We start from the raw sequence: 21896 nt of genomic DNA on the forward strand, positions 1-21896 counted from the left end.
GTATTTGTACCTCCACTCACCTGAAGCTGCCCATGGTCCTCTCCATGCTATAGTAAAGTTACACTGGGTGCAAAGGTTTTATATGTCCACTATATATTTTTTTACAAAGAGAACAGTTAAAATACCTGACTTCCAGCTCTCCCAGGGCTTTAACTTAATGGGATGTGGATGCAGTTCACCACCATAAAGAATGCCACTAGCTTACATCACTGCAGTAACTCAAAGCCAGGAAGGCAACCCGTAGGACAGAGGGAATCTTCATACAGAAAGTTTACTGAAATACCAGTAACAAAATAGACTGACCTACTCCTTCCCCCAGGAAAAATGCCTTGCCCCCTTTTCTAGGATCTCTTGTGAGACAGCAGCAGAATTCTTGTGCAGCTGCACTTACAGCAGAGGCTCTCAGCTCCATTTGGACCATGCCCTTCCTTCCATCCCACAGGTCATTACTGCTGCTTTTGAGTGAGCAATATAATTTTAAACAGTCTGTCAATGAGGTATCACAAAGATGATAAAAGTGCCTTGCCCTAGCATCTAATGTGGATAAAATCAATGATCCAAGATCCCATGGGTGGTGACAGGGTCAGAAAGCTCAGAAGCCCGTGGGCTCACAGCAGCAGCTGCATTCTGTGCTCAGCAGAGCAGTAGGGCAGCCCAGGGAACTGAGACCTGGCAAAGACAGGGTACCAAATCCAAGTTATCGGTCATTCAGGGTATTCTTGGAAATTAAAAGCCTGGTATCCTTTCCCCAGTACTCAGGGAAAAGAAAATGAAGAAAGAATTAAATAATCAAGAACTGAGCACAAAACAGCCCAAACACAGCAGTCCAGCATCTTTTCTTGGGTTCCTTCAAACCAGACTCCATCTGTGTGTGCATGGGCCTTGCACAGCTAGCAAATGCCCTCCAGAAATGCTACCTACCAAATCAGGAATCTGATGGTCAGGATTTCCAAAATGGTTCTTCTGTTGTGACCTTGGATGAGCCTCTTTGCTTGACAAAGACCTTGGATAAGTCTCTTTTTGCTGTGACAGAAAAAAAAAATCCTAAAAAACCATTTTGTGGGGAATATATGGCCTTGCTACTTTTTAGAATAGCATAATTTTTTTCACAGAAAAAAAGAAAATCTCATTTTTAAGAGCTATCTAAAATGAAAATGTCTCCTGTAGAGGAAAATGTTTGCTCAGCAGTACTTCAAAATATTGTATTTGACCTGAAATAAAACACTGGTTTGCTTCAGGAAACTTGCTATTGTTCAAAATTTTTTTCAGTTCATCTAGTTCATCTATTTCATGCTTTCTTTATGCCTTTTAACATATTTTCCAATAAAAAAAACCCTCCTAGAGTCCAGGGAGAAGGTGTGAAAACTTGTTTTCTTCTAATTTTTCTTGTTTTGCTTTGTCAAAACACGTCTTAAGTTTGCACTTTGAATAGCTTTGTCCCACCAGGTTGCTTTTTTAACAAGCTAGAATAAAAATAAGCTAGAGTAGATAGATATACTAAAAATAATAGAATATAGATATTAGAAGATTACAATATATATTATAAAATTATATATAGTATAAAATTATATATATAATAGAATATATATATTATTAAAATCATATATATAAATGAGCACGCTGCTCACCCTGTGTAACACCATGGAGGCTCTCAAGTGGAAGGTGATGCCGAGTGTGTCACCAAATGCCAATCACAAACACAGGGTGACAGAATCACTGCAGCCACTGCCACATGCTAATGCAGCATGTCTGAGAGAGCTCTGGGTCACTTCAGCTCGGTCCTGTCCCCTGAAATCTCCTCACCCAGAGCGCCAAGGACACAACTTTTTACCACATTAGCACTGACGGGGCTGACAACGCTCTCTCCATTTGGCACACATCACACCATGCAAATGTTAGCAAAACTCAGGTTTAGCTGAGGGAACCTCAGATGTGGAAAGCAGCACAAAACCAGCCATGAGGCCTGCACAGTCTCACGTGGGCACTGTAGAGTTATTATACTGCTATTTCCATCTCAGTGAGAAGCAGCATGGAAAACAGTTAAAGTAAACTCAACATTAAAAAATTCACTGACAATTAAGATGACAGATTAAACTGATCTACATGCAATCTGCAAACTGATCTGGCATTCACTGATTAATGCAGTAAATTAGATACTAACATCTCTCATGCAATGTTATAAATCACTACCTTCACTCAGCAATGCATATTTGGTGTCAAACAATTTTTGATGGTGGCTAAGTTATTAAATTTTCTGTAGATGAAACACTGAATATCTGTTACAGTTTTAGGATGAGATGATGAAAAGACACTTTCAATTTCTGATCAAAGTTACTTGATACTATTAGAACTGCTCAGGTTTCCAAAATCCAAGTGGAAATTGCTTTCATTGTAGTGGAAAACAGTAAAAGAAATCTTAACAGCACCAAGTCTGGACCCAAACATCTTTTTAGTGGACACACACATTTGAAGGTAGAGAGATGCTTTCAAAACACAATGTATTTCTCAAAAATGGTACTTTCATGAAACACCCATCTCTGAGTCCTACAGACTTGATAAAATACAGAACTACTTCTTGAAGGAAATGCAGCAAGAACTCCTCTGTAAGGGCCCTGAGATCTGAGTATTTGGCCCAAATACTGCAAACAAGATCTGTTTCTTGTGCTTTTCTCTGGGTGTTTCTCACTGTGAGTCAACAGACCCCCAAGTACTTTCAACTACATTGTCCCAAATTCACAAGGTGAGGGTATCCCCCCTCCACAAGTTCCCAGCAGTGCGAGGCTCCAGCCTTAGCAACACCACTGCAGCTCACAGCTGTCAGCACTAATGAGTTAAAGCAGACTGTGGTGAGATCCTGGAGTCATTTGTAGCTGTGGAACAGGTAAGTCCCTCTGGCTGCAGGTAGGCATCCTTCCTCAGCTGCACTGGCAGGAGAGGTTATTGCCTCCATCTGTTCAGCACTGCTTTCCCTCCTGATCCGCTGATCAAGCAGCATGTGCAAGTACTCCCTAATTTATTTCAGGCAAAGTCAGACAGGTGACACCAGTACAACAATTCTTACCTACTCAAGGATTTTATGTGACCCTCTCTCATTTCCAAGCGACAGCTGCTCTCTGGGCTGTGTTGAAGCATCTCCCAGACTCATGTGACCTGCTGAAAGGCTGTTCTCTAGTCCCTTTTAAAAACCATCATTCTAATATGTGAGATAATTCTGATACATGATAATGTTCTTACTAGCCCATGCAAAGCACTTTATGCAAGAGGGAGTATTTCCCTTTCCTTTTTTCAGAGGGCATACTGTGGAACATCAGGCTGCTAACTCCCTTTACCTTTGCAGCTTTGGGAAAACTAAAATACAGCTTGGTCTTTATCTGAAATATTCAGATCAAGTCTGCTTCTAAACCAAGGGGAATGGGAAAAAAGAAACTGTAAGTATGGTCAAACTCTGAGGAAATTGTTTCTGAGTTTAGAAATGCATGAGAGGGACTTCTTTTTAAATCAAAGACGGAAATAAAGGGATTTGGTTATGTACAGGAAATTATTAAAGCTTTTTTTTCTTTTTTTTTAAATAGTATTTTATATTATTAAAACAGAATGGTCATGTAACAAAAAGCCCCAAAGAACCTCACACCTGGTACAATTTTCTCTTCAGTAAAAAACTTTGGTTTAAATTTTCCTGGTAAAGAAGAAACATTGATTACATTAATATAACTGAACAGAAATTCCCTGACATGCATGTGAACAGTGCATCATGCCTAAGAAGTCCTGTCAGTTGAAATTTAGTCTAGAACTCAATGATCACCAGGAACTGGATCTGAAATTACTTACTCCTGAATGTAACAAGATATCCTTTCAGAAGCAGGCTGAATTAAGGTTCAAGACAAATGCTGCATATAATGCAGATCTTAACCTCATTTAGAAGCAATGTTATTTAAGGCTGTATTAAGGGATTGAGTTACCGCTTCTGCTTAAACAGAAGTGACAGAGTCATTCACAAGGGTAATAAAGATAAACAAGATAATGCAATAGAAGGAATTGCACCTCCTGGTAAGGAAGTAAGTGAAAAATTAATGTGGATCTTCTATTACCACTCTTTGGAAAGCAGCATGGGATCCAATCTCCAATTGCAACTCAATTTAAGTAGATTTTTCAAAAAGCCTGATTTGGGGTCTCAAATATGATCTACAGGACTCCATTAGAAGGCTCTGGGTTGCAGCTCTGCTGCTACCAACACCCACTTCACTGTTCAAAAAACACTTCTATATCTGAATGTTCTTCCCTGAATATGAAAGAACTGTGGTTGTTGTTTTTTTTTTAGAAATATGCCTTCTTTTCTAGACCCATTCATAAAACATCTAGAGAGGCTGAAAAACATGGGGCTGATTTCTGGTTTATATTTCACAGGTTTCCCAATGCAGAGAAGCTTCTAGGTCTGACTGGAAGCACCAGTAATAGCTGCACGAATGAAGCCTGTTTGGGTAATGCTGGTTTTGTAAAGTATGCCTGGATAGCAACATTAATCTTGCACTCAACAGTCATTTAATTTTTTTCAGGGTTTATTCTAACAGACTCTGAATAAACTCCTGCAAAACAATTACTCTGAAATGATTGATCTGGCGTGGTAACCAGTGAGTGTTGAGAACATTCAATAGAGAATCTGTTTGTTAAAGATTCCTCGCCTGACCCTATTCATTCACAAGTGAGAAATTGGTGGGCAGACCTTCTAGATTACAGGTATTAAAGCACCCACTGGCTTTAAAAGGATAGTGCTGTTAGAAATCCCAGACAGCAATTCTTCAACCAAAGCATTGTCCCCTTTCTGACACTCTGATGATGCGATGGTGTTAAAGGTGGGATGAATTGCCCTCTGAAGTGCCTCTTTTTCTCTCTGTTGACTACAGAGGGACCCTAGAGACCAGCTTTGACATGATGCCTAACTTTCAGATAGCTGAAGTCACAAAAGATGAATACCATCTTGTCTAACTTCATACAACAAAGCACCTGAATGTCTGAACTAAATCTTGCCTAGGGAGATTGAATCTTGTGATATTGTGAATTAGATGACTGGTTTATTATACAGATTTTATTCTCTGACAGTTCAGTTGAGGTCTAGACTGAGAATTGCAAACTGAATTAGCTTTGCAAGTTGAGTTTAGGGGATTTTTTTTTCTTCTATACACTGAAAATATTTTCTGGCCTTTGTTCAAACACTGAAAAAAGCAAGCAGCATCAGCAGAATGTAGAGGTGTTAAAAAAGGTCATCTATATGCTATTAAGATAAAGAAATAGGGAGAAGGACAAGTCCATTGCTTGGCTCTGTAAACTGGAAAAGAAACTTTATTTCATCTGAGACTACTGTTTTGAGATGGTATAGCAAGTTGAATAAATGGAAACCATAATAAACTTCTCTGCAGTCTTTACAGAATAGTATCATGGTGGGCTTGCACTGTAGGAAGACTTATTTTGCATAACTGATTAACATTTGGTGGCATCTGCCTCATCATGACACTTCAGTTTCATTTAAGCAATTACCCTAATTGTCCAGGAAAGAAAGGCACTGTTTACTTGAAAATCAAAAAAAGTCATATGAACCAGGCAGAAATGTTCTGGGAAAGACAACTGTAATGCATTACTGCTGGTGCCTGGTACTGCTAGGAAGAGAACCAGCAAGAAGAAGCACATTTATTATAATTTGAGGGGAGCTACACAAAGACACAAATTAGTCCACATTCTACAAATCAACAATTAAGATGAAGACTACTTACTACAATATAAACTTATAATGGAATAAAAATTGCCCTAAAGGTTTTGTGATTAAATTAAACCGGCAAGAATGTTTTATGACTAAAGGGAAAGAGGAGAAGTAGGTTTGTCCAAATGAGAGGAATTGCATGATTTCACCTGGGAAGAGAGAAAGCTAGAGGTGCTCCAAAGATGAAGCTAGAAGAAAACAGAAGATAAACACCATAAACATGGAAGACTATGGCAAAGCACTCTGTGCAAACACGAGCAGTGCAAACATCCCTTGGAACAGAACTTTCCCAACATAGAACAGAAAAGGTTCTTTCAATTTCTCCATGTCTTAACCAGTTGTTAATTAAAAAAACCCTATATAACAGTACAGTAAGATGTATAATTACTGTATTTGCACTGCAGATAGAGGAGGCTGAAGCTGCAAATCCTGTGGCAGCTTCAGCCTCCTTTATCTGCAGTGAAAGAACAGCTGTAACATAAACCTGACTCTTCACTTGGCTGTGAAGAGATGAGCAATGATGAAGTAACTGAAGTTCAAATCAGCAATGTTGCTATCAAACCTCTTGTTAGGCTCCTCCTTTTTCAAAAGCTTTGATAAATATATAAATATAATGTTTGATAAATATATAGGGGCAATCTTCAAGCTGATGCAAACAGTTGAGCCTCCAACAGTTATTGGGATGATGTGCAACGTGCTTTAGTAATTTCACTGGCAGAAACTCTTCACAAGTAACTGCATAGTTACTCACTTCCTTTACTTTGGGAAACAGCTCCCATGGAAGAAATACTTCCTTTACTTGGCTGTCTAAGCCACTTGGCAATTTTTGCAGACAGGTGAGTCATTTTCCTACTGTTTTGTTACTGATGTGTACAACAAGAGTACACAGGAGGGCTGAGTTAACACTGTTGCCAAAACACACACTTAATGTTTCTGATCTTAGAGCAATTGCTTTCTTTTTGTTATGGTTTCATTTAGTGATGTTCATGAACACGTCAACATACACTGTTATTCCATGAGGTGCTTAAAGAGACAATAGTGTCTTTGTGTCTTTTTAGAAATCAATAGCAACAGTGATAATATTACAGAAATATTGAAATTTCATAATTTTTTTTTTTGTTGTTGTTTTTGTTGTTGTTTGTTTTTGCACCACATAACCTAATGCTGGATTTATAGAGTTGTTGCTTACAGCTCTAAATGATGTTTTAAAAATCCAGTCCATCATTTGGGTTTAAGTGCAAGGAATATTCTGTACCCTCCAAGAAATCATTTTCTCTGGATTGTGGTGCACCCAATTCCACCAAAATAGCTTAGATCCCAGTAAGGCACAGCCCATCATCTCACAGAACCAGATGGATTACTTCTCAATTCTCAAAGTTTTTAGGTATCCGAAGAGCTGCATTGTTCATCTGTATTCACATCAAATCAAAGATCTACCACTGATGATATTTTTGGAACATGACAAATGTTTCTTACAGAGTTGACTAATTTATACTTATATTTCCTTGTAGATCTGAGAAAACATTTCCAAACCTCTGCCTATGCTTACAAATTCACTGATACTCCATCAATCTTGTTCCATGAACATTACACTTTTGGAATTGGACCCAGGATCCTGCTGACTCATTTAATTTCTTGCAACCTCCCAGTTATAGAAAACTTCAGCAGGCAGTAATTTTAAAAAGGGAGGGAGGCGAAAAGGTATGTTCTTAAAATTTCTTTCATGTAATAAAAACTGACTGCAATTTAAGATCTTACCATCCATGTGTGACTTCTGGATCAATAAGCCTTGCTAGCAGGGCTTTCAAAGGCTCAATTCATAAAAGCCCTGTACACCTCATTTATGGAGGCACTTGGTGAAGCTGCCTCCCTTCTTATCCTCGTGATGGAAGGCATGTCTCAGTGCCAGGCAGTAATGATGGCATTTTGGAGAACTCCTAGGGGACTAAGGAGTGTGGTTCCCATTAATTTGTGCTCCAAAGTCACTTGGCAGCTTTTAAACATTTCAAACATAAAGCTCTCTCTCCCCACGTTTTTCACAACTTCAGAGTAAAAGAATTGCAGCATACAGGCTTAATGATACTGCCTGAGACTCTGATGGGCAGCCACTGGTTGTGAATCTCCAAACACAGCATAAAGGACCTTCGTTTGTTCAAAGGGCACACACTGCTTTTGAGAAAACTTAGTCCCACTTTACAGATTCTTAAACTTTTCAGGGGACAAAAACCCCAATGCAGTAGTTTTATTCAGTTGTCATTTCTATTTAAGGGTTACGGATGTGATTTGGAATGACAAGGTCGAGGCTTTTTGGTTTCAGTTGCTCTGTTGCAGAATGTCACTGTATCCCTCAGCGCTGGCACCAAGGTGCCACACCTCTCCCTTGCTGGATACAGTGCAGGATTGTAAAAAAAAGGTCTGTGTGTTGATTTAGCAATTGGTTTGCTCAGAAAGCTGACTGCAGTAGACCTGGCAGAAAGAGAACAGGACAATGCAAGCAGGGCTCCTGAGCCAGGAAGGGGAAGGCTTTGGACAAAAAGAGGGAAGAGCTGGATAGCACGACTGGGGCAGATTACAGTGAGACTCTCAGACACAGAAACCAAGCTGGACTTGAACTTTTCAGAGGATAAGCCCTGAGGTATAGAAGTGCCCTGAGCCAAAACCTTAAGGACTCTACCCTGTGAAGAAAGAGGATTTCTGTGAAGAAGGAGAATTACACCTTTTTTTCAATCTTGTGTGTACTGCCCTACTACAGAGAAGCAGTGACCACCTCAGTACAAAACATTTGTATGTGTGACACTTAAGCAGGCTTTTAAAAAAATAAGATTCTTGCTGTTAGCATTATTTCATTTCCAAGCAAACACAGAATATCTTCTTTCCTTATTGTGCCATATTCTCTTCATTCTTGTTCTTCATCTTCCAAAACCTATTTTGCTCATTAATGCCTCTGAGGCTCCGGTGAGATGTGCCACCAAAAGGGACTAGTTTCCATCTGAACATCCTACATATTTATCTTTGCTTTTGATAATTTTAAATGCTAATGGATTAGTTATTGTGCATTTCATTAAATTTTGACAATTCACTGCATTTCCCTCACTTGGTTTCTTTGCCGGTTCAACAGATTATCCACTTAGTTAGCTCAGTCTGGTTGATTGAGTGACTATCTGATTAAGCTTGATTGCTCTAGTTAATTAATTGGATTGTAAATGTTTCTTCCAATCACTTTCTAAGTGGTCAAACTTTTTAATAATTTCCACCATCTAGACCAATTACTCCTGCCTGATATCCTGTCGTTTGTTTTCAGTGTTAGCGATTTGTCACCATCTCTCCCTCTTTCTGCAGGGATCCTACAAGAAAGGTGGACAGACACTTTTTACAGGAGCATGTAGTGACAGGACAAGAGGGAATGGCTTCAAACTGAGAGAGAAGATGTTCAGATATTAGGAGGAGATTCTTCACTGTGGTGAGGCACCGGCACAGGTTGCCCAGAGAAGCTGTGGATGCCTCATCTGTGGAAGTGTTCGAGGCCAGGTTGGATGGGGCTCTGAGCAACCTGGCCTAGCGTGAAGTGTCCCTCTCCATGCCAGGGGGTTTGGAATTAAATGATCTTTAAGGTGCCTTCCAACCCAAACCATTCTGGGATTCTATGTTTCTCTTCTTTTGCTGACTCAGTCTGACTCATTTCCTTTCTGCTCGATCATCTCCCTCTTCTGTTCTGACTTTCTAAGCTTCCCCACTGTCTCTCAGTTCTTCACAAAGACCACTGCAACTCTTCACAAACATCAATCAAGTTGCACAGTCAGATCTTTACAACTCCAAACACCAGTACTATTTGAACCAACAAAATTTTCCCACAGCTAATAGGGAACTTCATGGATATAAAACAGAACTCAGATCACAACTATGCTTCTTTCTTTTACAAAATCAAGGATCTCCATGCCCTCTGTTACAGGCTAGCAGTCTTTTGGGGTTTATTATGGAGAGTAAAAGGGAGAGTGAGACTGTCATCTATCTACACAGTGGAGTCAGATTGCATAAATCTTTGAATCTGGAGTAATACCAGCTTAAAATCGTTGGGTCATCCATAAATCATCATTGTCCTTCCCCTTTCTCAAGTGATAATAGCAAATCCTATGATTGTTTTAATAAATCCAAGCAGTTAAAACATCACAAGAAGTAAGTGGCAGCAATTAATAGTAATAAAAATAAGTCCAATTTGGGGAAAGCAGATTACAGAGTTCATTTTCTTTCACTGAATCAATGGCTCCCCTGTTGAAATAAGCTTTAATTAAAGGAGAAGGTCAGGATAAAAATCATATACAGCATTAAAAAGATAATGTATTGGCCAATTCTTCAAGGTGTTAAAAAGTACTTAAGACCCACAAGTGCCAACATTTGCAATGTCTCTTGAGCAGTTCCTAGTACTTCTTATGAGCTGGTCCTTCTCTTCAGACTATTAATGCTTTGGATTTTAAAGGCTGAGATTTCTCAATTCTGTTTCTTAACCCAAGCCACCTAACCTTTTCTAAGTTAGAGAGGATAAACCTGCTCACTCTGGTAAGGCACACCTATTTGGAGCTGCTGTGGCAGGTTCAAGCCTTTCCACCTTCTGCATGAAAACATCTATTTTAAAGATGAGTTTTAAGTGCATTATAAAACATTTCTTTATATCTCCTTCCTCCATATCTTAAAACCCCAAATATATGGCCAGTTGATTACTAAATAAAACAATAGGACACTCTGTCCCATTTATCACCAAACTGCCATGGCAGACCTATGAAACCCAAATTCTCTAGATATTCAGGTTTGCTTCCCCCCTGCTGCTCCTTTGATGAGCACATGAAGGTTCTAAATAGATTAAATTATTCAACATACCCACCACTGTCTAAATCTGGCTCTGCAAGAAGTAGGTGTTTACAGCCAGTAACAGAAATGCACAATCACTAATTCATTACTGCAAGAAGCTACTCTACCAGTAATTGAGTTACTGTGCCTCTTCTGGAAGCAATGTTAAAACTAAATTTGCTTAATTTTTTTTTTTTTATTCCTAGCATTACAATAGCTTCATTTTAAAAAGATGAAAGTGAAAACAAAGATAAGCCCCATAACAAGTTCATTAAATCTATTTTACTTAAATTGGCACAAACCACAAGTGAAATAACTTTCACTTTAGAATGACTTTAAAACGATTTAACTTCACTACAGCCACCACCCTCATCTGCAAAGCAGTATTTTCTCTGACACAAGATCCCTACAGGATTAAAACACAAGCAGGTTAGAGATAGTTTTTGGCACACAAGCTGAAGTCAGAATAATCAGTCATAGCTCATGAGGGAGCAGAGGTGAATGGGGAAAGAAGGTGGTCGCCAAAGCATTTGGAGGCAAATACTCTTAAAATAGTAAGGCTTTTCCAAATGCCTACTTAGTGAAATTAGACCCAAAGGAAAACCAGACCAGTTGAACTGTATAAATAGCATAGGCCACTCGATGGAAAATGCAGCCAGTCTGCCTAATTTTATTTTTTTTTAAATGAAGAAACATAATGCCAACATACTGAATAATCCTGCTGGTTTCAATTAGCTCTGGACCTTTTCTCTGGCTTGGTAAGGTTCTTAACCAAGGCATTAATGCCAAAGGAAATTATCCAACTTCTTTTACAAAAAAATTACCTGAACAGGCCAAGTAATTTTATGGTAAATGTTAATCCTAAACCTCAGATAGAGACAGCTACTTCTGAAATTATGACTACTTTTCTTTTTTATATCATGTTTATTTTTCAGTTTTATAACAATGACAAAATACTGACTGCTCATTGTTCTGTTCACCTGTCCCCCTGTATTTCTGGACAGAAGTTGGATTGGTTGATTCTACTGAAGGTTCATACCTTCTCTCCTTCATCCCATAAATACAAATAGCAAATAATGAAACATAAACTATTGTCACAATTAATCTAATGGCTTAAGAAAACTTCTGTAAATGTCTTGCAATTTTACCCAAATGAAAATTACTTAAATGTTACACAACTTTTTTCAAATAATTATTAACATCTAAATGAACTGTGTGTCATGTGGGGCTTCAATTTGAAATGTTTGTTTAATTATTTTTATAGTGAGAAGACACAGTTGCTGTGTCCCAGGGATGTGGTAGAGGCCTCATCACTGGAGGTTTTCAAGATTCAGCGTTCTAGATATTCTCCCCCACACTCCCTTTCACACAAAAATTTGTGCCAGATTCTCTTTTGAGGTTCCTTCCAACCTGGCCTGTTCTGTGATTCTCTCTCATCCACTGATATAATCTCAGTTTTCTGTTGGGAAGAGGTTAACTTTTCTAGCCAATTTTTCAATAGGAAGCATCAAGAACTCATTCTGAAAAGGGGCTCACTGGTATTTCATTAAGTTCAGTTAACCACAACATCCTGTCATCGAATTAATTTATAAGACAAACTGCAAAAAGAGAGCATGTGGGAAAACTGAAATGATACATATCCTGGTTTTGTCTGAATGCACAGAAACATCATTTTAGTAATGATTCAGATGCATAAGCAATCCTGTCTGGAGAAAGCCCTTATTGATCTCCTGCAGCTGATTCATAAATCTGTTGCTAGAATATTTATCAAGTGGTATCATGAAAAATTCTATCTGGCAGTTGATCATATTTCTTCAGATGTGTTTTAAGTCTGTATTTTTACTTTTCCTTTGCTCTCTCTTCTTTCAGTAAAATCACCTCCCGATCTTCAAACTTTTTCTTTGAGAGGTCCTGTGCTTTTGATCAAGGATTTTGCCTTTATTACAACCTTAACTCCAACTTTCAGAAATTTGCATACATATTACAGGCATCAGATCATTACAGAACTAACTGCCTACCAGCTCCAAAGGTAATGTGTGTTTCTGTGTACTTTCAGTGTCTACTGAAAAAAGGCAATTGCTGAGTGGACAGAAGCATTAACTTAATCAACAACACACGGTCTCTCCTCTCTCCAAAATAAATGGTTTTATGTTGCTTACTGAGCTTGAAAACTTGAAAGCTAAGTGCTTCCTCTTGGACAGGCTGAGTGTCTGAAATAACTGCTTTTAACAGCCCTGGAGCATCATTAAAGCTTTAAGACATTTCAGAAGCATTTGGTCTCCACGCCCCTTAGGTAAAAATTTACTTAGAATTGGTAAATCGAACATTGCTAAGTAAAACAATGTATTGTCATTTACTTGTGCCTGCTAATAAGTACTTTAATTAAGACTTTTGGAAATAAGTTAGCAAATTAATTAATTTACAACTGCAATAAAAAATCAGTAAGAAACCCATTAAATATCATAAATAAGTCAATACATTACTTAGGAAATGAACTCTATTTTTATTACTAGAAATTACCATCCACTATAAAATGCCACTGTACCCATTACTTTACTTGTATAAGTAACAAATTTCTTAACTGATGTTATTAAATTAATATATTACTTCTCTGCAATTTGTATTTTTTTTTTTTTTTTGCTTTGGCTACTGCACTTATTTAAATAGTGAGTTGTAAGAAAGAGAATTAGGCAATCAATAGCTTAGGTTTTACACACTGACAAACACAATTTGCTTCACATTTAAGTTGGTAATTGAAAGTCAATTGGTTGCAGCAGTCCGGGCAACGCTACCTGTAAGTTGTCCTGAGACAAAACCCACAGAAGTAAAAGCAGTCTTTGTATTGACTGTAGGGGCTCTCTGATCAGATTCGAATTCTAAGGTTGAGAAAAGGCTGTAAGAACTTTGCTTCTATTATGGGAATTGGGAAATGTGAAGATATTCAAGTGACAATTAACTAGACTTTTTTGATTTTGAATTTTTTAAAAATTCAGAATTTTATCAGCATCAGAATCTCCTTAAGTTTTAACTTCCCATTCAATCCCATATAAACTGTTATTTTTCAGTTCAGATTAAATATTTTTTTCCTATGCAAAATCTTTTCTATGATTAAGGAACTCAAAAAAATGGAATCACAAAACATGCAAAAGCAAATTTCAACCTCAAACTTCGACCTTCTTCAAGCCCTTGTTGTTTTTCACCCAGAGGATGGCTGGGCACTGGAACAGGCTCCCCAGGGCAGTGGTCACAGCACCAAGCCTGACAGAGTTCCAGAAGGTTTGGAGAATGCACATGGTGTGATTCTTGTGCAGGGCTGGGATTTGGACTCAATGATTCTCATGGGCCCCTTCCAACTCAGCATATTCTGTGATTTTTCTATATCTGTGCCTATGGAAATGGTAGCCTAACTTCCTAAGACTGTATGTACACCTTAATTTATTTTAAAATTGTGTTTATGGTCTTCAAAAGGCTTAGAAAAATCAGGCTGAAAGCATGCTTCTATTTATTAGATATTTCTTTCTCAAATTCAACCATGTTTTATGTGCTTCAGTAGCATTAAGGTATCCAAGTAGCTAAGCTGCCCAAAGGCTTCTAACAGCTGCAGAAAAATTAGATTTAGATTAATCTTTTCTTATTGCTTTCCCTATTTTCTCCAAGCTTAAGGTGTCACCCTCAGCCGCTCATCACCACCTCTTTCCTTGTAAAAGTACACTGCCACATCTTCAGCTGTACACAAAAGGCTTAGTGACCTAAACCAACTGAAAATAAAAGAACAAGTGGTTTTGTTCTCTGGTGGCGTTGTTCTTACACTGTGTCCTATAAGCAGGGCAGAAGAGTAGCTGTTTGCTACAAATCTGCAGGCAAAATGGGAGATTTGTTCCTTCTTTTGCTCAGAATGTATCTAAATGGCCTCAGCCCTTGACATCCATCATCTGCACAGCGCTGCTTGCTGTTGGTGAGAGCTCCCAGTCTGGCACCTCGGGCTTGCCCCTGAGCGCTCCCAAGACAGGAGCTCCTGTGCCCACAGTCTGCTGCACTGAATTCCCAAAGCACTGTGGATGACTTGTGTCCTTACGCCAGCAGCAGAACAGGCACCTTCTGTCTGAACATGCCTTTGCTTCCAGCACAATGTCAGGCTGCTCCTTGTTGGAGCTTAAAGAGCACCTTTATGTACAAACAGTGCAATAAATCCTTTAATACAACTGGCCTTTGTGGAGAGCAAGGTAAATGACCAAAATAATGTATGTTCTGCAGCACATTTCCCTGTCCTAGAGAGGTTGAAAGGAAGGACATGCAGCTCAACTCAGCACTACTCCAAATAAATAAAATGGACAAAAAGTAATATGTTAAGAGCTGTAAGTAGTAATATTCTTCACTGACATGCCACCTAAAGATTTCAGAATGATTCACAGAGTCCATAAAACTGGTAGAACTAATATGCAGCTGCTTCTGGCACAGAGCAGTGAATTTACATACTTGGATTGATTACATAGCTTCTACTTCAAGAAGTAGCCCCCATTTAGTTTGCCCATTGTTAAAATTCCACACATTACATGAAGCTATTAGGGGCTGCTCAGCAATAACTGCTTTGGAACATTGCCAAATAAAGGCATACTTTATTAGAATCAAGTTTTCCACAGTTGTTTAAAAAACAACCCCGAAATTTGTAACCATGATCATTAAAAAAAGATGGCTTGCAAGATGTCTGTCTGGGAACCCCTCATCTGTTCTACTTTCTGCTGCAGAAAAGTGAAGTTGTCAGGATACGCATCTGGCAAGTCAGGATTAATACAGCTTCTTTTCTCCCAAAATTAAATTTTCATAGCTATTCTTCCCAAATGGAAAAAAAAAAAAACAACAAAAAAACCAAAAAACCAAACCAAAACAACAAATTCGCTTTTAACTTCTTGAGGGAAAGTTTTAAGGCAACATTAGAAAAGATCCTTCCCTGAGAGGGACCCAATTTTATTTTTTTTAAATTTAAATTATTCATTTGACAAGAACCTTTCCTTCTGTGGCATCTGCAGCAGTCAGAAATCGTGCTTCTCTCCAAAAAGGCATCAAAGCACTATGAGCTAGAAACAATAAAATACTCTGTTACCTGAACTGCAGTTCTTCATGGCGAAGGAATCCACGGCTGCCACGCTCTTGTTCCCATTAGGAACATATTCCAGTGAGATCCGAAATGGCTTCTCCAGGTGTCCAACTCTCCTTTGAAGCAACACCCATCTGGTCTCATCACAGAGCAAGAGGAAAAAACACAGGAGAAGAGCTGTAAGAAAGGCTACTACTTTACAAATACCAAATCCCCCAAAGGAGCAGCTCCACTTATGGCTGGTCACACTGCGCCTCCTACCCCAGTCCTCACTTCCCTCACAGCGCCCCATGGTCAGGGCCTTTCCCTCCCATGGGTTCTGCAAAATTAAATTTCTAAGCACCAAGATTTCCACCCAGCTAAGATGTGGAAACCCAACTAAACAGCTTATTGCTCTCTTCTGTCACACTTCTGTGCCCCCAGATTTCTGCCTGCTGTTTAAAGGAAGCCAAACTCTCTGTGCAAAGCAAGCTGTGAAATCTGTAGCACACGTGCACATCCCCTTTAAATACCATTCCTGAGTCTCACCAAAAAGTCTCTTAGTCACTCAGGAAATAAGGCAGTCTCCAGGGCTGTACAATAGCTCTAATTCCCAGCACTGCATCACTAGTTGAGGTAACACATTTTGCTTCTAAAGCAGTTGGCTGGAATGTCTACCTGTGCACAAAGCACCACATCTAAAACATCCCATTTCTCCTCCTCCACTTCCTGTCCCTCTTTTCCTGCTTACCTCCGTCCCAAATGACAAAAATTCCCAGCAAGTAAATCAAGGAAGTGAATTAGCAGCCCAGGAGATTAACATCCACACTCCAAGAGTGCTATAACTTAACCTGCTTGTTGCCAAGAGTAAATGAGAACAAAAAGCCTGTTTGAGCTTTATTTATTCCCTGAGATGCTAGAAGACATGAGTGCCTGGCTGTCTTTAATGTCTACCTCCTCCCCTCTGATCAGATGGGTCTGCTGCTTTACCTGAACTAACTTCCAGCCAGAGGGCACAAGAACTATTCCTAGACTCCTGATTCCAATTCTGTATCCCACAAGACATGTCTACAGGTAGACAGTAAAAATGAAAACATCAGTCTTTATGCCAATATTCTGGAATTCCGCAAGGAAAATGTTAAGGACTTAAATACTTGTACAATAACATGGTCTGGCCCATCTCCCTTTTCATCCTTGGGCACAGGCTGCCAATAAAACCACTTGACACCATTTATGAAGGGCTGCTTCCCAAGAGGCACGTATCTCCTCAGCAGTGATATGGATCCCATCCCCTGTTTCACTTCAGTTTATCAGGGCCTGCTCACTAACCATAAACATGATCAGGGACAAGAGATTCTGTAAAGTCACTCAGCCACTACTAATTCAATTTTTTCACATTTCTCTTCTGTTACAGGAAGAATTCAGCACCAAGGGAAAAGTCCCTTTGTAGCATACTGTAAATGGTCAGCTGGAACATAAGAAACCAACAGGACCTAACAAAGCCTATTAGGAAATGCAGCTCCAGCTGCAACTTTTGAAAGACGAGACCAAAAATGTATTGTGTTTCCTTAAGTTGTTTTAAAACACCACTATTAAGCATTTTAGGGGAAGACTGTAACTATTTCTGGTTGTCAGAAATTTTTCATTGCCCTTTGATAAAACCCCACATTTTTTATTGCTCTTACAAAAAGATTTCCTTGTCAAGTATCCCCATTGCCTCCCTGTATATGTGTTTGTGTTTGTCCATGAGCTGTGAAAAAGAACACCTTTTTTGGGGAGGAAGGGAACCCTCTGGAACAGATCTTATGAGCACAAGAAACTACACAGCTTATCTAGCATCCATTACAAGAATCTCCTTCTCCAGAAGCATGCCGAAATTTGGATGTTATGAAGTTAAGAAACCCTTCTGAAAGAAAATATAACATGTGGGTATGACATTTGCATCAACTGACCATGATTTGTGCCTGCTATGAGCATGGATCAATCCTAAATTGCAGACCCTACACTGTGACAGAAGCTAGGAGACTTTTCTTGGCTCCAGTGGCAGACACATTGTTTGTCTCCTCAGGGACACAGTGGTGTCATTATGCTCCAGTGAACCAAACAAAATTCCCAGCAGGCAAGGAAGCTGCTGACAGGTATGTAAAGGACCTAAAGAAAAGTCCAAAGCAAGAGTTGCAGAAGGACCCTGCTGGCAGCTACTGCAGTTCAACGTGTAACTCGGAAAAGAAAACAGAGCTTTTTAATGATTTACTAGGTGTCCTCCTCCCTCTTTTTCCATTGAGAAGAGTGAAAATAGACTGCTAAATTTCATTTTTTGTTTACAGTTATTTTAATTTCCACATCTCATCTTCCACTTTCTGTGCTCTAGTCTCCCACTTGAGAGGAGGATGTTGGCGTCCTCACTCTTTTTCTGTCCCACTCCCCCCAGAGAGAAATCTGCTTTTGCTGAAATTAAATAGAATAAAGCATTGAGAGTATTTTAAATGCCTAGCTTCTGTGTGAGTTATTTCTTCTGATGTCATCTCAACTTAGGTATATTATAAGGATTAGAGGATACAAATTTCCCTACAAATAGAGCCAAAACCAACCCTAGATGAAATTTGATTATGAAATACAAAAGCATCTGTATGTCATGAAAATTGTTTTCCTCAGCTTCAGAAGACTGATGGATTTTAATTCCAAGTACGCAGTGGCTCTCAACAATGATTTCCATTTCTGTGTTACTGCTAACCCTCTGGATAAATGTGCCAGGAGTTTTAGGAATTGCTTTTTTGAGTTACTGGTGCAATAACTTTAGTTTGAGATTCTCAGGCCTCACATAGTTTACCACAGAAACTTTATTAACTCCCAGAGCTGTTGCCAAGCAGGTGTTTTATATCACCACAACAGAAGACTGGAAAACGCAGACTCACTCAAGCCCAGATTCATTACAAAATATATTCATACTTCGTGGTACCAATTCCTACAATGGGTTGCTTGAGATTCAGAGATTCATGTGAAAAGAAATACCAAGAAATATCAGCCTCTTACTTTGGAGACAAAGATGACATTAACTGGTGGATTTATCAGGGATACTAAAAATAGCTCCAGGGTCACCAGAGGCACCTGTGGGCAAATTCAGATAGGAATCAGTTCTGCCATCACTCTGTGGCAGATTTGGGACTCTGACCTCCAGACCTTCTATATAACACACTGTATTACACAGACCCATACTCATTTGTACATCCTGTACTATATATAGGCTGCCTGGCAGCAGCATCAGCAACATCTACTTCAGCATAACCAATTAACATATTAGATGTTAATTAGCAGTAGCTTTATTAAATTTCTATCAGTGGTCTAGTGTGGCTGCATTTCTCTTCACAGAGAAAAGCAAGGCACAACTTCCCAAGGATATTTTCTGGGAATTGCAGGGAGGAACCTCAGAGGAAGAAGAAACAATTCTTCTCTCATTTGCTGCTCCTGGCAACATGGAAACTGTTTACCCAAAGTGATGGTGCTTTGTTTCCTTGGCCTATCAGGGCCAAGCACATGTCCAGACTGTCAGTCAGCAGACAGTCACAAGATTCTGTACAGTGGAATTGAGTGCTTGTGCTGATTCAGTTTAGTTGTGGTGTAATATAGTATAGAATAATATAGTATAATAAAGTATAATAAAGTAATTAATTAGCTGCTAGAACTCTCTGAGTCAGATGCTTCATTTCTTCCTTTTGTCAGGGTTACCCTGACTGCTTTACTATAGTCTACATGTTATGAATCTAATTCTTGAAAGCATTTTAGTGAGGTAACAGAAACTACTTCAGTTGCCTTTTGGGATAGATGGGGAAACACCATGTATGGAACCTCATACTGGAGTCGTACTTCACTAACCTGACATGTTTCTGTGCTGAGATGATAGGCTTGCTCAAGGAGGAGAGCAGTGGATGTTTCTTGTCTTGACTTTGATAATGTTTCCAGTACTCTCTCCCATCCCATCATCACTGACTGATGGAAACACAGACTGAGGTGGACTGGCTTAGAGGGTTATCATCAGTGTACCAAGTCCAGCTGGAAGCCAGTCACTGGGGGTACACCTCTGGTTTTATAGTGTTTTCTGTGTTCATTGATGACCTGGATCATGGGACAGGCTGCACTATCAACAGGCTTCCAGCAGGACTGGGAGAAGCAACTGATGCATGGGACAGCTGGGATGCCCTGGAAGATGTTGGAAATTTGGGTCAACAGGAACCTCATGAAATTCAAGAAAGAGAAATGTAAAGCACTGTCTCTGAAGAGGAACTACCTCATGCACGAGCACAGGCCAGAAAGTGGCTTTGCAGAAGACAACCTGTGGGCCCTACAAAATACCAAACCTAAGCTAGAAACGTGTACCCAGTGAAAAGAAAGGCCAGTAGTTTCCCAGGCTGCACTGGGAAACACAGATCAAAGGGGTAATTCTTCCTCACTTTTCAGCTCTGGAGAGACACTCCTGGAGGACCATGTCCAGTGCAGCCCTTTCCAGCACAAGACAGACACGAGGTACAGAAGTGAGTCCAGCCAACAGCCACAGAGATGATTTAGGTACTGGAGCATCTAACATACAAGAGGAGGCTGGGATTGCTTTGAGAGCAACAGAAGACGAGGCTCAGAAAGAATCTTAGCAGTGTTGATCTGTTATGGGTGAATGGAAAGGAGACAGATTTGGACAAGGGTATCCAATGTAAGGACAACAGGCAAGAACAAGGTACTTTTCCTTGGACTGAAAGACCAGAAATTCCATTAAAACACAAGAGAAAGCTTGCTTGCTTTAAGGGTGACTGAACATTGGAACAAATTGCCCAGAAATCTTATGTAGTCTCTATTTCCAGATATTTAAAATGGGAGTGGATATAGATCTGGGTAACCTGCTTCTCACCCTGCATCAAGAAGGGAAGTTGGACTACTCAATCTCAGGAGTTCCTTCCAACCTCAACCATTCCGCATTTGTGAAGCACAGGACCCAAAAGCAAAAAACAACAGGTAACAGATTACTCCTGTTATCCTCTGCATGACCTCCAAGCACTCTACAGAGCGATGAATCAGCCCAGTAAGCTGACAACTGCAAGGACAAAAGCATCACTTATTGTACCCAGAGCTATTGTCACATAGCCTTCAACATCATGGCCTATTTCTACACAACAGTGGCCATAATGACCATGATGATCTGTCTGGATACTGCCTCAAGCAATAAAAAATCCTGCAGTTTAACATTTTAATTTAAACTTTTATACTGCAAAGCAAAAGACTATGTTGTATTGTTTAGGCACTGCTCAGTGTCTCGTTGCAAGTCAGATCCATCAGGTCTTTCATTGAAGCTGCATTAAGAAAGAAATTGTCTCAGATATCTAGAATCTGCAACATACATCAGTTTAGACAGAAACTGATAACACTGTGGTCTTCAGTGACAGAGTAACCCAAAATCCTAGATACAAATATTTTCAGACTTTAGAAAAGTTCAGACTTGGATGAGGATGTCACCTAGAAAGAACGAGTTCCTTAAAGAAAGCCTGGGCAACACCTGGAGTTTCTCTCAGAAGGCTCTTCCCCAAAACAGAAAGTGCTGCTGACAGAACCTGAGCCCAGGTTTACACAGGAGAGCAAGGGCTAAATTTTCAAATGGCTTCTTCATACTCAGTCCTCATTGTGAAGGTGTGCTGGACACAACCTTTGGCCTCTCCCAGCCCTGCAAGGGTGAGGCGCTAGGTCCTGAACAAGGCAAAGTATTTCCCTGTAGCCTAACTTTTTTTAAGTCCCCCATCCATGACTCAGTTGGCTAGGCTCTATGTTTCAAAGGCCACAATCCAGTTGTCATGGAAACCTGACAGGTAGTTTAGATGCTCTGGTTGTTCATGCAGCATGTAGCTTCACAAGGAACACTTTCCTGATTAATTCTAATCGATACACTAATGCTTTGGATGCCATTTTGCATGCTCCTCTGGGTAATGCCAGCACTGATTAATTGCAAGTTCAAGTCAGGATGATCTCTTAGAGGCAGTGCATTAAAAAAAAAAGAAGTGCTAGAACTCTCAAGTAAGGTCTCAAGCTGGAATACTTGCAATCCTGCATTTGTCTGCCTTCATGGGTAAATGATTTTGAATCCAATTAACACTCACATACTCTCATCCTGTTAAAGAGGGGTTTCAAAATGCTTGATTGCAGCAAGCTTTGGGATTCCAGTTTACTCCCATGTACAGCAATCATCTTTGT

General features: G+C 39.6%; 1 protein-coding gene across 1 annotated transcript in view; it reads right to left on the reverse strand.

Annotated features, from left to right (window-relative positions):
- ALK (ALK receptor tyrosine kinase) overlaps positions 1-21896 on the reverse strand; it is a 221736-nt gene that overhangs the window by 84705 nt on the left and 115135 nt on the right. The window contains exon 4 of the mRNA XM_041489383.1: positions 15696-15823. Within this exon, the coding sequence (XP_041345317.1) occupies positions 15696-15823 (128 nt within the window). The remainder of the gene's footprint in view (positions 1-15695; positions 15824-21896) is intronic.

This window comes from Pyrgilauda ruficollis, unplaced genomic scaffold (genome assembly GCF_017590135.1).
Source record: "Pyrgilauda ruficollis isolate IOZ18807 unplaced genomic scaffold, ASM1759013v1 scaffold93, whole genome shotgun sequence".
Classification (NCBI taxonomy): Eukaryota; Metazoa; Chordata; class Aves; order Passeriformes; family Passeridae; genus Pyrgilauda; species Pyrgilauda ruficollis.